At 38.6% G+C, this 18,221-nt stretch overlaps 1 protein-coding gene across 1 annotated transcript; it reads right to left on the reverse strand.

Moving 5' to 3' along the window:
* Positions 1-811: 811 nt before the first annotated feature.
* On the reverse strand, positions 812-14,443 carry ufm1 (ubiquitin-fold modifier 1). Its single transcript, XM_028596111.1, has 6 exons — positions 14,261-14,443; positions 14,094-14,150; positions 10,056-10,113; positions 8,100-8,139; positions 3,649-3,681; positions 812-1,538 (listed from the first exon to the last, which is right to left on the reverse strand). Coding segments are annotated over exons 1-6 (291 nt in total). The 5' UTR covers positions 14,263-14,443; the 3' UTR covers positions 812-1,437.
* Between the last annotated feature and the right edge of the window lie 3,778 nt (positions 14,444-18,221).

Below are 18,221 nucleotides of genomic sequence, written 5' to 3' on the forward strand. Positions count from 1 at the left end.
AGTGAGACACAGCGGCATGCTTTCTTTGGTGCATTACAGCATGGAAGCTCCATTATTCTCTCTAGACTATTTTTCTTTATAAAGTATGCATTGTAGTTTTTCCAGGCTGAAGAAAGAGAACCAATTAATAACCAAATGACTCAGACCTTCTCTAATAATACTGATTTATGATGGGGATAATGAACTGCTTTCCCTCATTATTCAGTCACAGAAACAATAAAGCACATTTCAACATAAACTACTGGTCTACGCAGTAGTTATGCATTTGTTTTTTTGTGGATGAGAATAATCTGGAGACCAAATATGAAGGTATGTTTTCCATCCACTGATTTTTTTTAATTGACCGCAGATACGGCCAAAGGAAAAAGACCAACAACTGCAATCAAATGCTAAATTTATTTCCCAGATGACAACCAGTGCTTTTTGCTGTTGCATGGACCTTACCTCAGTGACAGCTATTGTGACACATTATGGGGCCTCTGTATTTTATTCAAAGCTTTTTGGATGCCTGCCTTGTTTTCTCACACCTGCTCCTCGCCTCCTAATTAAGCTTGCAGTGCATATTAAATAGTTCATATTACTCAATGTAATGTTTTTATATTTATTGTGCATAAATGGGGCATAATACATGGTTTGAAATATGGAAGCAAGGCATTTGGGTGAGTACAAACTGATGTTAAAATGTATCCTGACAGAGGGCAGCAAAGCTCCACGTGCCTGCACAGTTTGACAGATGAACAATCACATGTCCTTACAGCTAAAATGTAAATCTGTTCCTCTAGTTATTGAAGAAGCTGGCCCGCGATACAAGTTCAGTGCAGATCCATGATGCAAGTTTATTTATCTTGTGTTTGAGAAATACTTTTTTTTGACAGTAGCCCGACAGAAAAGAATATCGAATGTCAACAGACAATTTACCTGCATATCGACAGCCACTCAATATAACGACAATGGACCTTAAAAGCATGTAGTACATGTAGTTAAAAGGTTCACCTCTTGCATTACCATGTTCACAATTCTGATAAAGACAAAAGTAAACATTGCAAAATAGGCATGTGTTGATGTTAGTCATACTGATTTATTGTCATTTACAAAGATACAAAAGCTATTACTGTTGACTCCATTTTTTGTTAATCTTAGCTAAAAAAAAATGTTCCCATGATGCAGCTGCTGTGTTTGTGTATATTAATTACTCTGCTCCTCTGGGTACCCTTGATGTCACTCCAATCTTTTGATGCAACTACATTTACAGAAGAAAAAAAACTTGACTGAGAATGAAGAAGCAGGGAGCATGCAAGTGTGTGTCATCATCAAGTTTATATATATATATATTCTCATGTGAGTCACTGTCAGTTGTGGGCCAGAAAATAAATATGACACATGCGGCTGAGGTGTTTCCTGGGTCTCAAGTGTTATATCATTCTGCTGTGTGAGTCATTATGCTGTCAACGAGGAAAAGCAGCATCGGTCTCCTTCTCCTCCCACTCTGTCTCTGGGAATGATGCGAAGCTCTGAGCCGTGTTTAAGAAACACGTTACCTGCAACACAGGACAGAGCACCACATAAGGATCACAGTTCATAATCTGTGTTCCTAAATAAAAGGGGTTTTATGGTCACTGAGCTGGACACTGCAAACAACATGTTAACTCACCAGCCGGGAGAGAAACCTTTTTTCACTATCAAAAATGATGGTTTGTCCAACATAGTGATGAAAAATACTGACAACTACTTGAGTTTGTTTGTTGTAATTTAACTGCATCGGATTAGTTCAAAGCTTGATGCAAATGCATGCTAATTAAAATACATATATTTGTTTACAAAGTTGCACACAAGTTGGGCAGTTACACAGACATTTGGATTAAATGTAAATTTTTAAAACAAGTCAGGGACATGTCTTAACTGAAGGATGAAATAATTTCCAGATGCCTATTTGTCGTTCAACGGTAGCCAGTTATTCAGCAATCAGGTAGATTTTGGTGCGCATGTACACAGCAAGTTCATTTGAATATAACTTATAATACTGCATTATGGAATCACATACAGCAATTGTATTCATTAATTTGTTCATTCAACCAGCAATCATGCTGAGACCATATGTTATAACTCATTCCTGTTATGTCACTGGAAATGTTTAATATTGGTCTTACTAAAGACCTGTGAAGGAAAAGAGAATTGTAAAATTTCACCGGATCACTTTCCACCGTGTACTCAATCCTGAGAACAAGAGGCGGAGTGGCTGCAGTGGGTGAAAAAAGGCAATCCGACAGAGGTGTCTGAACTGAGGCTATTCTTGGCTGCACACAGCATGGATGTTCTACAGATAAAAGGCTGTTGTGAATGCCCACCACTCTTTCCTTTTCTTAGCAGAAAAGACTCTGTGTTGCCTTCAGTCAAAGCAGGCATTACCTTATCTTGCTCTATGCAGAAAACCCAGTCATCCATTACCCGGCTACACAGTTAAGTATGAACCTCAGGGAAAACCCAAGAAGACTGATACAGAAAAAAGTGATTCGTCAACTGGCAATAATGTGGGAATCCAAAGTCAAGTGAATTCTGACCAAACAGCTTGGTGCATCTAGTTCGCCTCCAGAACATTAAATACTGCCACTTGAGGCACCGCATTTGTATTCATGAATCAGTAACACCATTTCCATACAAACAACAGAGATGTCAGTTAAGTTAGGATTATTTCAGTAAACCTTGCTTATTTAACCCCAATATAAATGTGGCTAGATGTTTTAGCGCAACCAACAGTGCAATATTTCATCACCTTTGGGTTAGGGACAGATTGGGTGCAGTTACTCTACAAATAAAGATTTTCCTTCCCAGGGCAGCCAATCATGGGCTTGGACTCCTCTGCCCTTCCAAAAAAATGGGTTTTGGCATTTCCACTTTGCAACACAATTCAGGATGTAGAAAGAGAAAAGATGAGAGACCAGGCAACAGTCATGGGGCAGAGTCCAACTCAGGATGTCACAGTTACAAAGTAAACGCCTAAGCAAGTCAAAACCATTTAGGTTGTTTTCACTAATGCTTATGTCTCAGTCACTGAATATTACCGATCAGCAATATCTTGCCAAGCTGGTAAGGTTAGTGATAACTGATTTCTTACGTATTAGCCATAAATTCCACCCTTTACACTGAGTCAATGGTCTGTCTTTTGCATCCATTAATACCATTACTTAACTGTAATCTTCAAACTTGATTTAAATAACATTATATTGGCTGGGACTGCTTGATCACAGATCGATTTGTTACGTTACCTCAAGTAAAGGCTTTTCATACTAAGCCTGACATTTCTTTGCCTTCTTTAAAAAGGAACCACCCACATAAGTCACTGCCCCTGGGGGCTTTATCAAATTAATCTTTTAGAATATTAACACAATGCCACCAGCATCACTAAAGGGCATTATGAAACATGCTTTATTCAAGTTCTGCTGTGATAAAAGCACATGAGGCAAAGAGCTTAAAAGAAAGCCCTGAAGTTGATTATGCATCCAAACACCTTAATATATAAAGGAAGGGAAAAATGCATCTTACACCATCTAGAGGGGCTTTTGTGGTGATATATATAAAAAAAAACAAAAAAAACATAAATGCTTTTTCTGTGACAAAAAAGATGGGATTCAAAACAACATAACAGCTTACCTGCTGACTGGGCAGGGTTGATTCCTATTCCATCTGCATGGTGACCATGAAAGAAAAAACAATGCAATGTAAAGTGAAAAGACTGTCAGGCAAATGACATGAAAAAAAGACCATTTATACCAGTTTATCCATAATGATGTTGCACTAGACAAAACAAGAATGAGAGCATGCCTCAGCAGCAGGCAACTCCATCTGGAATAATAACAAACCAGCCATTACTCTCTAACTCATATTTGGCATAGCAGTCACATCTCAGCCATTTAATAGAAAACTCGTTTTGCAACATTAATGTGCCCAATTATTTCCACAGCCCCCTAAAAGTTTCATCTTTCTATAAGAAAATACATCAGGCATACATTCTATAAACTTATCTTTCCTAATTGCCTGTCAGTACAGAGCACAGGTAAACAAAAACATAATCAGTTCTTTTGTGGCGCCGCACAGTTTAATTGTTGGGAAACAATGAAAGACAATTTTCCTTCCAACAACCACAGAGACCATTTACTGTAATTTGTTCTGGTGATTACTGTAGCTGTGGTTACAAGTGTTCTGGAGGAGGATGAATCCAGCTGAATAGGTTTTACATTTTACTGGCTTAGGTTATTTTAGACATGCATCTTTTGGGTATTTGATAGAAACTCTTTCTATTATTTTGCCAGACAAAATTCAAACTGCTTGAATTTAGTTAAATGTCAACCTTTGTGTTGTAGGTAACGTAATCAAGTGAAATAATCACTTTAAGAGGTCCTTCGTTCCGCATGCTGTAGAGGCACAGAATGCAAAAGGACTGCACTATAAAATCAATCAATCAAAATGTATTTGTATAGCGCTTTACCACAACCAGCAGGTATCCAAAGTGCTTCACATCTGGAACTAAGAATAGACAACATATCTTGCAATAAGAAGAATGAAACGTAGAAAACAGTAAAATCATAAAAGGTTACACAGAAACAGGAAGAGGAAATTGTCACACCACTACTGCGTATTAAAAGCCATTCTAAAACAGGTAGGTTTTGAGTTTAGACCTGAAAAGAGCAACATCTGTAATCGTGCAAATATCAGGGGGTAACTTGTTCCAGAGTCTCGGGGCAGCAACCGCAAAAGCCTGATCACCCCATCGTTTGTACCTTGACCTCGGCACTTCTAAAACCAGTTGGTTAGAAGACCGCAAAGACCGGCTGTGCTCACGCAGGGTTAAAATCTCGGATAGGTACTCCGGGGCTAGGCCATTAAGGGCCTTAAAAACAAAAAATTAAATCTTAAAATCTATTCTAAAAACGCACAGGGAGCCAATGTAGGGTGTAACGAACGGGAGTGATGTGTGCCCGTCTAGATGTATTTGTTAAAAAGCGAGCTGCAGCATTTGCACAAGTTGAAGACATGAGATGGAGGTTTGATTCAAACCAACATAGAGAGCATTACAGTAATCCAACCTTGAACTAATAAAGGCATGGATCGCTTTTTCTAGATCATGCCTGTTAAGGAATGGCTTAACTTTAGCTAGTAGACGGAGCTGGAATATGCTCATTCTAACAACATTGCTGATTTGTTTGTCAAATTTCACGTCGCATTCAAAAGTAACCCCCAAATTTCTGACAGCTGGCTTAAAATATGAAGCCAGTGCTCCCAAACTCAAAGATGGACCGTTTGTCGTGCCTGAAGTACTGAAGATTATACACTCCGTTTTATCTTCGTTCAAGTTAAGAAAGTTTTGTGACAGCCACAACTTAATATCATTGATACAACTAAGCAGGGAGTCTAATGCGACACTGTCATTCGGTTTGATAGGCAAATAAATTTGCAAATCATCTGCATAACAGTGAAAAGATAAGTTGTGCTTTCCTATAATAGCCCCTAACGGCAATATATAGCAAGAAAACAGCATTGGGCCAAGAATTGAACCCTGGGATACCCCACAAGAGAGAGGAGCAGTTGACAAGGAGCAGTCACCAATCATAACAGAAAAGCTCCTATTCGCCAAATAGACAAAATAAAAAGACAAGGTATTTTTAAATATGTTCACTTGTAGTCTGTATCCTACCTCCTCTCCACCTTCAGTTGTTTCTGCCCATTGCACAATTGTTGTTTTATGTTTAATGGGGTTTAGTATTAGTGTGCTGTGTGTTTAATAACATCCAATGTCATGGTTGTGTTTTCATGTTTTTGAGAAGCAAAAAGACAAATTTCCACCAAGGTGGACAATAAAGTCTTATACATCTTATCTATCAACTGAATTATGAAGTAATTCTAGTAGCATTATATCAAGTAAGCTATGATTTTAGAATTGCTTACAGCTGAATAGGTTTTACATTTTTAATAACAATTTCTGCTGTATGTAGGCTCTAATTAGCTACCTTAAAACTTTATTTTGCAACTGCTTCACAGCAATTTCCCTCAGGATAAATAAAGTTTTATCTTATCTTACTTGTGAAGCGTCAATTATAGGCCAGTGTGTGTCAGTGGGGTCTGGGGGCCGACACAGATCAATAAAGGTCGATAAAGGTCTGCCTCTTAAGCAGAATTCGTAGCAGAAACAGAGAACTGTTTATACTCTGTGGATTGATGGTCAAAATTGCTGCACCCTCTGGGTGTTTAAAGTGAAAGACACACAGCAATGTTCTCCTGTGAAACCTCAGGACCTGGACTCAAAGTGCATCAATACATTTGCCATGTATTTCACATGGTGCTCGTGTAATGTTACGGAGAATACCTCCAATCCCCTCTTTGAGATTGTATTAAAAGTCTGGTAATGTACTGTAATGTCAAGACATGTAGTTACCATGTGCTTCAGACATACTGTAAATGTTAATTCAATCATTTTGAATTTCAGTTGTAATACAGTACAAATATGCAAAAATGAAGGTGACAATATTTTCCCTGATCATTATGATATATCATTATTAGAGGTGGGAGATATATCGTTTAGACGATAATATCCAAATTGTTATCTGGACGATATGCAAATATGGGATATCGAATATTTCATAATTTGTACAATCCGACCCCCCAAACATGAAAAGAGCTGAAGGAAGTTAAAGAGAAAACAAATAACGCACACTATAACCTTCTAAACAATTATATGTAGCGATTTTAATACTGTAGGGGTTTGTTTGACTGTATTTTTTTGTACAAAATCACGATCGTCCCGCACGAGAGTAAGCTGCTACTAGTTCTTACCTGTGCGTTATGACGTTCACTCATGTCAACAAAGATGGCGGTGCGCGATTGTGCAGCGGCTCTCCTCTCGGTGTATATTTATACAAGTACGTACAGCCACACTGAACCAATCAATACAGGACCACGATATAACACAGCCGTTACGAGAGCCTTCCAGGGGGCTCATAACATCCCGGAGGAAATAGCCTGACCGAGCCCTGCAGGTTGTTGTCGGCGCTAGCACGCCGAGCTAGTTATCTACCGGCAGAATGAGTAAATAACTCCGACGACGACCAGAGGCGGAGGACTGCATTTTTGTGCACAATGAATGGAGTACCAACTGCAGGATCGTTGCCCAGTACGGCTCACCTGACCTGGAGCCCTGTCGGTAATATACTGTACATTTTATTTACTACGAAAACAGCACACTGCCGTCTACATAGCCCCCGATGCTAACGTTAGCAAAAGTTTGGTTCACTGCTAACCATAGTGAACAAACTGCAGCGCGATCACCTGGATATGAGATACAGGGGACTTTTACAAGGCGTCCTTAAAGTCTGTTCCCCTCCAACTTTCTCCCAGCATGTAGATTGTGTTACTAGAGGGAAGAACACACTAGACCATGTATACTCTAACATCAAAAAAGCACACAGAACTGCACTTCTCTCTCACCTGGGCCAGTCGGATCACATCCAACTCCTGATCCCAGCATAAATCCCGGTCAGAAGGACTATACAGCCAAGTAGAAGGACTATCAGAACCTAGTCTGACCCGGCCCTGTCCCAGATCCAGGACTGCTTCCAATAAGGACATGGTTGTGTGCAATATGTTACAGAACAGAGCCCTTTGTTTATTGTTATGATTTCATCTTGCTTGTACATTTTCCCAAGAGAACCACCAAAATTGCCTCCGAACAGGGCTTCTTTTAACTTCTAGAAGGATTTCAAAAATATCGTCTGAATATCGATATCGAAAAAAAATATTGAGATATTCATTTTTGTCAATATCTCCCACCCCTAATCATTATCTGTTTTGAGAGCATTCACCAGCATCACACTGCAGCTCAAAGACTGTTAGAGCGCCCTCAAATCCTCACAGTTTGTTGTTGAGGTTTTGAAACTCAGATGAGTTTCCAAAGATCTGTGTCAAAACACACGCTTTCTAAAGAATGAAACTCCCTCTGAAGTAAGAACGTCCTTAATAACTGTCAAGCTGGTAAACATGTCACTTCTGCACTTGGAGTAACTTGGAGAGACAAAAAACATTAGTAGAAAGACTTATCTACACAAACTCACCATTTGTTATTATTGCACTAGTTGCTGATGGCACTTTGAACTGTAAAAGAAAATGAAGCAGAGAAAAATTCAGAACATACATATCAGAAATATCAGCAGCACAACATATTTTGGTTAAATAAGCAGGGACATGTTGCAAACCTAATTCTGCTTGGCCTGAGAGATAGTGTGATTAAATCATCAAAAAGGAGAGCTTCATCCACTGAGTCAGCACACTGAGATTCACAGACTTTGTTGGGTGACAACCTCAAAATTGTAGTTATGATGTCTTCAGAAACAAACTTGGCGAAACAAGCAGGAAGAAAATGCTGTGTAGTGCGATTTGTTTTCTGTCTTTTGTTTGCCAACTTTTAAAACACACACACACACACACACACACACACACACACACACACACACACACACACACACACACACACACACACACACACACACACACACACACACACACACGCGCCTGAGGGAAAGATAGCAACGCTTGAATTTCGGGAAGAAAATCACTCAGCATGGTCACACAATACATGTCCTGCTTCAGTGTGTGGCAGAAGAGGATGTGAGCTGGTGAGGTGTGCAGTGAAAGGTTAGTGGGTGCAGTCTGTCAGAGAAGATAAGGTTAGCTAAATGCTGCTCACCAAACTACTGCCAGCTAGCACTAGCAGCTCACATGAAAACTTTGTTTTATGCCCTAATTCCAGAGGAGTATGGTGAATGGCAACTGTAAAATACCACATTTTAGATCGAAATTTGGACAATCAGCTTTTTCCAACTCTGGAACACATTACCAACTGAAATCAAATTAATTCCAGATACAAAATCTTTTACAACAAAGGTTAAGTGTACTTATATGATTTCTCTGTCTCTCTGTCCAACTCATAAGCCACTGTTATAATGATCGCTGAAAGTAAAGTCTAAAAATACACCCCTACTAATTACAGGTAAAAATTGGCACTGGCTAATCACTTAATTCTACTGACCAATTTGTGAGCCTTTGACAAAAAAACATTTTCCCAGACTAATTCTGTTTAAAACAGTCGGTTTGGTAATAGAAGAAAATTAACACCCAATATACCAAAACACCCTCATACCTAAATGACAGAATAGGTCAACTGTTAATGACAATGACTCCCAAAACGACAGATAAGAAGTAGTACATCAGTCGGTAGCTCCAGTCCTCTGTCAGTATCCTTTCGGCCACCTGTGTGTGTTTATGGAAGTTTGAAATGTAAGAAATACTTCTATCTTCAGAGGTTGCCCACTAATAATTTTTTTTTCTGTTTATTTAATTTCCTGCATTTTCCTTCTAAGATTTCACCTTTTAAAGCTATAGTGCGTAGTTTTTGTCGCCCCCATGAGGAATTCTAAGTAATGACAACAACAAGTTCGCCGTGTCCACATGATACAGCCTGATCGTGCAAGCCCCCAGTTGCAAATAGCCAAGGAGGACACAGAGGATTAAAAAAAACATTATGGACTCTTCAGAAGAGTAATTATCTTCACTCAAGATTCTACGTGGGAAAGTCACCGGGCGCCACAATCTTCTGAACATAGTCATACTGAGAAATACAGAGAGAGTTGTGTGGAGCTGGTAGTCTTAATTAGCTTTGTAGCAACTCATTTGGCAATGGCTTGAATGTAACGGACGTTCATTAATATCAAAAAGTTACGCACTAAAGCTTTAAGTTTATGCTGAGTCTTGTTGTGAATGTATATTAAATCTGTATTGATTAATAAATAAATAAATGCTCTCTGGGGGACAAACAGTTTGTAAATTGTCTCAAACATTAACATATACACCATATCTCTATATTTATCTACATGATGTTAAGGCTAAATGAAATTCATGCAGTGCAGTCCCGCATGAAAAGGATATCAAAGATGTGAACTATCCTAATGTCTAGTTTACGTCTCACTCCCTGTTACGGATTACATATTTATAGTATAGTATAGTAAGCTTACCTCCTCAGCTGCAAACTTCAAAACTGCTGTGAATGGTGTGCTGTCTGGGACACTTAGTCTGTAACAAAACAATGCATTGAACAGGATTTTAAATATCATCTCTCAACCTATTGGCCTGAGCTTCGATCGACAAGTGTACAGCAGCAAGTAGCCAAGAGAGAAGCAAAGCATACTGTAGCCTCCTGCATCTTTATAGCAGCATTATAAGTGAGAGTGAAAGCTGGTCACATTACCAAGACCACCATGTTGCCTTAACTGAGAGTGGGTGATAACTTGTTTGAATGTGACTGGTGATTATAAAGATAAGCTAATGGTGTGCTCAAGTTCAGTCCTCTGCCAGAATTAATACGATGCCTCATTTACCATCTTTATTATCCCTCTATTCATGCTAAGACTTTAACAGCTGCAGCGAGACATCGTCTGACCTCATTAGAGAATCGTCTCCCTGTCTGCATGGCCTCAGTTTATTTGCCACTACTTATTTCCAAGTACTCAAGTCAGAAAATTCAATGTGAAGCTCTGTTGGGAAGTTTGACCAAGCATTATGTTGCAAAAAATGGCTGTGGGAAAAAACACGTTCAAAAGTTTAGTTGACATTTTGTGCCTGTTTTTTTTTTTTTCTCTCCTGTCAATATCAGTTTGACCTATGGCAGATATGCTGTTTTTTTAGGGGTGGGGGAAAAAATCAATACAGCATAGTATCGCAATATTTTTCGTGGCAATACTGTATCGATACACAGACGCCAAGTATCGATCTTTTATGATATATGTGTTGGTCAGTTTGTCTGCTAGACAATCCAATTTTGCAGCAATAAAATTGAAGTGAGATGAACAGAGAGAAATGTTTCTCTTTAGATGAAACAGATGTTGACAAAATTTTCCTTTGGGGACATCATTAGAAATTGGGAAAAATTTGAATTTGGAAAAAAGGTAATATATTGCAGTATATCGCAGAATATTGCAATATGTTTAAAATCGCAATAATATCGTATCGTGACATAAGTATCGGGATGATATCGTATCGTGAGGCCTCTGGTGATTCCCACCGAACTGTTTTTGGCAACAACGTGGCTCATTCCAGCACTATCTTTAACATGCACAGGACAAAGATAGAAATGAGTAAGTAATGTAAGTAAATAAGTTTTGGGCCATTTTAGCCTTAAATAGGCAGGACAGCTGTAGACAGGAAAGGGGGGAGAGAGTGGGAAGACATGCAGCAAATGGCCACAAGTCGGACTTGAACCCTGAGCCACTGCATTGAGGACTGAGCCTCTGCATGTGGGCGCCCCCGCTCTACCAGGTGAGCTACCCAGGCACCCAAATAACCATGTTTTTAGGTAAGCCTATTAATTTCATTTAGGATCATTTATATCACTGAGTGAGTTGTGGTGCTTTTGAACAAAAAATATAAACAGAAAATCATACCCCTCTATAGTAGTGTTGTGGCTTTAGTCTAATTCACACTGACGCCTGGGCACTTGTTATAATCAAAAGAAGAACTAGTGCAGCAGAAGTAGTTTAGTCGGCGCAAACAATGGCAAACCTCACAGAAAGAATTATTCAACCTGCTCCATCCTCGTTGACGGAACTTGATAGAAATCACGTAGAGATGTTCCCCAATACTGCCTAAAACGCTGGTATTGGGAAGTACTGGAGTTTATGCACCGATCCGATACCACGTAATAAAGCCCTAAAGAAAATCTACGTTAAAGTAGTTTATTTATGTTCTTTTTCCGTTATAACCGACTGTCAAACTGGAGAATAAAAGAAAGTTGTACGACATTCATTGTTTGTTTGTTCATGTTTTACAAAGAGTTTAACCTGAGCCAGACAGACAACAAAGATAGAAATAATATCACATCCATACAGGGATAGTAGTATACAGCTGTTATATCATATCACATCCATACAGGGATAGTAGTATACAGTTGTTAAAACATAATAAAATATATGACCCACTGGTATCGGATCGGTACTCGGTATCGGCCGATACGCAAGTTCAGGTATTGGAATCGGTATCGGGAAGCAAAAAATGGTATCGGACCATCACTAGAATCATGCTATATGCAGGCTTTGCAAAGCTTAAGTTAAGTATTTTGGAAACACCACAAACTTGAGAACTCACATGGTACGCCATCACCCAGTGATTAACATTAAAGACTTGGACGAACAACAACCTAAAGTACCCAACATGCCAGTCAACCAACAGACTCTTTCAATGCTCTAACCTCCCACCAAACTCTGAACAAAAAGCTCTTTTTATTTAACAGTTTTATTTTACACTTGAATTACATGTATTTGAAAGCTGGCTTGGCACTTTGCAGTTTTTAGTTGCAAAAGTTTTTATTTTTGTATGAAGACATATAAAGTAATGTCAAACTACATTTAATTTGTTGTTTATTTTCTTTTAAAATTGTATGTCTACTGAAATCACATGGGAAAAGTAACTACATTTACATACTGTGAATCGTTTTTTTTTAATAAAAAATCGATTTTGAATAAAATCTTGAGCCTAAAAATCAATATTGAATCGTGACATTTTCTGAATCGTGCACCCCTAGGAATTAGCTTAGTTCTTTCTCACAATTATCCTTCACCAAACAACAAAATGGAAAGCAGTAACAGAAAGATTACTGCAAAGCATGGTGTGACAGTTGCTTCATACTGCACAAAACATTAGCACATAATAGGGGTTCCACGTCCTAGGATCACATACACACTGCTCTAACTAGTAGCAAATTGTAGTGAATCAAATACTTATTTGTATGCACTTCAAAGTACATTTTCTTAATTTGGCGTGACAGGATTAGAATCAATGCAATCAAAAACGTAATTTGATTTTACTTTACAGAAACTGCATAAAATCCTCATCCATTCAAAATGTGTTGTTTGACCAGTATGATGTAGACTCTCTAAAATACAGTTTTCAAATGAATCTACTGAACGGGGGAACGCTTTTCTGTGCTCACATTAAATTTGAGTTACATACAAACATGATTTTGTGACATCACAAATAGTTTGGAAGCCAATGTGGTACAGTGAGCAAACAGTAACTGCATCAGTGTGCAACTTATTTTTGTGATGTGGAAACTTGAAGCTTCCAGAGCACATACATTGGCAATTTACTTCACAGTAAAGTAATAGAAGTAATGTGTCCAGCAGTTAATCTTTTGAAATAATATTTGTGTATTCATAGATTCTGGATTTTTCAAAGAGACAGAAGAAATACATGTAATTTTTCTCCTTCTTTCTTTTTTGGTGTGGAAAAATCTTATCAAACAGAAATTTGAATTCCAATTATTTTCAGGTCTTAAAACATGCTTGTAAGTGTGATAAAAACACAGCAGACGTGGATTATGCTGCACTTAGAGTGGCATGCCTAGAAATGATGGGTCTTATAAACACAGAGGATGACCGTCCACTAATTGAACTGCTGTGTGTTTTTACCACCAGTCAGATGCTGCTAAATGAATGTCAGCCACCAGTAATGCACTGCTCACAGCAGTCTGTCTATGAGTGTGACTTCACAAGGTCCACTGTACATGTAGCCAAGCCTGTCATTATTTATGTTTCTGCTCCTCCTGTCCATCATCTCTGTTCTGTTTTATCACAGTATTCAAACTTGCCACAGAACAAGGAGCTCAGTAACAACGTGATATTAATAGTATTATTATTTATTTATTTTAAAGCAATGAAGCCATAGACCAGATGGTACACAGTCAGGTCCATTTCATTCATAATACCCCTTACAAATGCTAATGCTACCAAACTAGCCGATATAAAATGTCTAACATAGCTAAATTAACGGAACTGTTTACTGGTGTAACGTAACGTTACCTTTTGATTTAGTATGTGAATCACAGCTTACACTAACGTTGACAGATGTTGTCTCACTGACCACGTTTTCTGTAGCTCGAGGTAAACACACCAGCTCAGGATTCCACAACAAGCTAATAATAATAAATAGTTTTTTTTAAACCCTGAAATGTAGCTAACTGTAACGTTAAGCTGTGACTGCTGAGCTGTCAGTGTACTTACACTTTGTATGGCATCCGGGGGTCCGATGTCAGGGTGATTTTAAACGTTACTTTAGACCTAATGGAGACGATGACAAGAGCGTTATTAGCACCGTAATTTTGGCTAACGAACATGAAATGTATTCAGGGAAAAATAACTCAAAAAAGGGGAGAAACCGAGAAACTCACATTTTTTGGACGAGTCGACTCCGTCTACGATCTGTTTATACACACCCGGAAGTCAGAAGGACCCATACATACACGTCATCCATTTAGTTACATTTTTGACACATATCTGTGTAGGTTTAGTCTTTTCAGGAGTATCTCAGTATTTTTTCAAATAACTGAATTTCTGCACGAAAGGTCGTGTATGATTATCAAAAAATGAAGGTATCATTGGTGCTATTAACTGTCAGGCATTCACACCAAACGACTAACGTTTGCCGTAAATGACAATAGAATGCGCACATCCATGGAGAACATCCATGAGGCGCACTGACATTTTGGGTGCCTGTTCTACTCCTCTTTCAGGTAGAATTAAAGTATCCTTTTTTTAGTGTACGCAGCAGAATTACAAGAGAATGTTACACATTATTACTCTCAGTCACAGTGCAGACACTCATTTACACACGTGAGATTTCAGTGCTGGGTCTTTCCCAGAAAGAAGTGAAAAAGCAGAGGAAGATGTGGTGCTGGAAAAAAGAGCAAAGGAAGACAACCTTTATGTGGCGTTAGCTAATGGGAAATATATATCTTGTAGAATCGTTTGCAAGTCAATTATTTTTATAGATAAGTATTAGGTCTAGACATTGAATATATCAAAATCAAGCAATATCCCTTGAGAATTTTATTATTTTATGTTTTACAATTGACATGAAAACAGTGACTTAATTCAGCATATTCAGAACAGTAGAATATTTTAATTTTCAGTTTCTTGCCTGATCTGATTCTCCTTGATCATAGAGAGAATCACATAATCAGGAAGAGATTCCATACATAAACAGGTTTTCCAGACTGAATCCTGAAAGAAGAGATATTTGCTTTGAAGCAGAAAGGCTAGACAAAAGTAGGACAGTTGTCCATCATCCCTTTTGGAGGAGGCATGAGAGTGCATTTAAAATGCAAAATATAACGACTGTAGTCAGTGCATTGAGCAGCCTCCGCTGAAAGAGCTTATTAACATACCAGAAGCAGGTTCTATGGGTAGAGAGAGAGAGAGCAATGTCAATTACCTGCAGAAGCATAACAGTAATCAATGCTATTAGGGGCATGTGCACACACATGCTAACAAACAGGCGTGCACATAACGTGTAGGTGTATAGTACATCCATAAAATGTGCATGTGTACATGCAACAGCCATCTTTTTACTAGCCAAAAAGGTCCGTCACTGATGAACCATCTGTATTATTTCTCACTGCATCAACAGAAATCTTGAGATAATTAAATACTCTCACCCACAGGGAAAGGGTAGAGGAAACATGATGACCCAGTAAGAAAAAAGCAAAGCAACATTGGTAAGTAGCGCACAGTGTGTAAATTACATTCAGTGTCTACAGCCATTGTTGGAGAACCCTGTGACTTACAAACACATATTCTCTATTTATATGTAGGACATTCTGTTGCTACAAATACTCTGCAACACCCCCTCAGTAATCCTTTTGAGTTCCAAGTTCTTACATTTTTGTGTGCCTCTTTTGATTCAGTGGTTTTATGTTCCTGTGTTATGTATTTTTACTAGTCACATATTATCAGCCAGCATGTATGGCTCATGTACACCGTTTTGAAAACTGTGTAGTTGACCTGAGAGATACAATGTAGATATCTGAAAAGCCTGAACTTTTCTCACACTCATTTCCTGACCTAACCTCTCTCCACACCGACGACAGCCCACTTGATAAGCTGTATATTGCCAGCTTGTATTGGTTTATAATAGACATTTGGTTCCTCGATTGTCCTTTAGTTAAAGTATAGACCCAGCAAAGTGTGCTGCTCCATTCAAAGAGGTAGTTCATAATTAATGCCTGAATAAGCAGCCCCTAACCTCTTAGCACCCTGCTATTTTGAATATTTTGAATAGCAGGGATTTAAGACTAGATTTAAAGCCCGGGCTTAGCTTATCAACAGTACCAGCAACACTGGAGCAAAGGGTCACTACGAGGGCAATATCTAAAAATAGTGTATATATAAGATGAACATCAAGTATTAGAATTAACTTAACACTATAAAGTTGTCTCTGTCATTGCTTCTTTCCCCTGGCTTGCCTAATGGCCCATAGCATTTACATCCCATACCATATTTTGTGTTGACTAAACATAAACCTACATAAGGTCTATTATACTTTGTGTTATGCTGTTAAAGCTAATGAATGTGCAGCAAATAATGTGATAATGAATGTCACTACAATATGCTTACTGTTACTGAAGACATGGCTCCAGTCTGTACTGATCTAGTACAGTAGATATTATTAATAAATCTGACACTATACCTCATTCTCCTCTCTGTTCCTCGTGCTGACTTGGTCTTTGTGGTTAAACTGACAACTCTCAAAAAATCTCTCCACAAATAATTGTAATTGTACAAAAATGTACCATAATGTTTTTCACAGCATACAGTTACTGTACAACTGAAATACTTTACATGTTGTTATTCTGTTGCCCGATAGGTTTATGTAACCATACAGATTATCTTCTCATAGTTGTCATAATGCCAGTGTTCTTTTTTTAAAAAGATTTTATGCATTTGTATTATTTGGTTGACGTAACACTAACAAACAGCTAATCGTCTAAACGGTCAAGATGCCACTTTTGCTTGTTGCACCACTGAGTCTCTAAATCAAGTTCTTAGCTGAATCTGTATAACCCTAATCTAAAACTGTCAATACAGAAAATTGGCAAGTTTGGCAAAAAATTCTCATTTTCTTGGCGGTGTATATTTATTCTTTGATCGGATATTGTTTGACAGAATGATAGTTTTGTTAGTTATGTGCTGTATTCTATTTAAAGGTGCTCTAAGCAATGTGACGCGTTTTTTAGGCTATAACATTTTTTGTCACATACAGCAAACATCTCCTCGCTATCCGCTAGCTGCCTGTCCCCTGAAAACACTGTAAAAAAACGTGGTCTCTGTAGACAGCCCAGGCTCCACAAACGGCAACAAAAACAAACTGCCAACCTGCACCACTAAACATAACAAACAGTGTTCCAGCCAATAATCGACAACAAGGATTTGAGGGTGGGGGTGGGGTTGGGGTTGGGTAAAGGTAAAGGTACTTTATTGTCACATACACATACATGTAGCGAAATTCATCCTCTGCATTTAACCCATCCCTTAAGGGAGCAGTGGGCAGCCAATCACAGCTCCACCAACTCCAGATCTGAGCCAGTGCCTTGATCAAGGGCACTGACTGGAGAACCTAGTACAGGTTTTTGATTTTTGACTATTGATTGGTTAGTGCGCGGAAGGGAGAGGGAGGGGACGGGATGAGGAGGAGGGAGGGGTGAGCTAGCCTTGTTTTGTTTGACAATTCTTCGAACGTCAACAAGAAGTAACGTCACCCAACATCGCTTAGAGCACCTTTAAAGTGATGGTTCGGGGTAATTTCCTCGAGCCAAACACCCCCCCAGAAGCTTTTTTCACCTGGGTCAAACATTGGGAGAGTTAGCGTAGAGTAGCGTTATCAGCTGAATAGCTTATTAGCGCAGGGGCTAATGGACCCACGTTTGTATCTCGTAAATGACCCCACTAATAATGCCCGAAATGATACCAAACTTCTACACTAGTACAAATAGGTTATGCACTCATAAAACAATGGATTAGAAAGTTTGTAAGTATACCAGAAGTTTATGAACATTTGCCTGCTCTCTGTTGCTGCTGCTGCTGCTGCTATTGCAGTTAGACAGTGCTTAGGGCCGTCTACAAATTACTACACCGAAAAGCGATACAACAAAAATATTTATTAATTTCATGATTAAATAAGGTAATGTCTCCAAACTTACCTCAATTATTACTTGTCTCCTGCTAGTTATACTACAGCATTTACTTTAAAAAAAAAGTTCAATAAAAAAATATTTTTGTTGCATCTCTTTTCGGTGTTGTAATTTGTAGACGGCCATAAGCACTCGTCTTACAGCAGCAACAACAACAGCAGAG

The sequence above is a fragment of the Perca flavescens genome, chromosome 13, assembly GCF_004354835.1.
Source record: "Perca flavescens isolate YP-PL-M2 chromosome 13, PFLA_1.0, whole genome shotgun sequence".
In the NCBI taxonomy this organism is placed as follows: Eukaryota; Metazoa; Chordata; class Actinopteri; order Perciformes; family Percidae; genus Perca; species Perca flavescens.

Excerpts from the sequence above, each read along its gene's own strand:
- ufm1 (XM_028596111.1), bottom strand. Across the intron at positions 10,114-14,093 it reads CCCCGGATGCCATACAAAGT|ACTAAGTGTCCCAGACAGCA; the intron begins GTAAGTACACTG and ends GTTTTGTTACAG. Across the intron at positions 8,140-10,055 it reads TGAAGTTTGCAGCTGAGGAG|TTCAAAGTGCCATCAGCAAC; the intron begins GTAAGCTTACTA and ends TTTCTTTTACAG.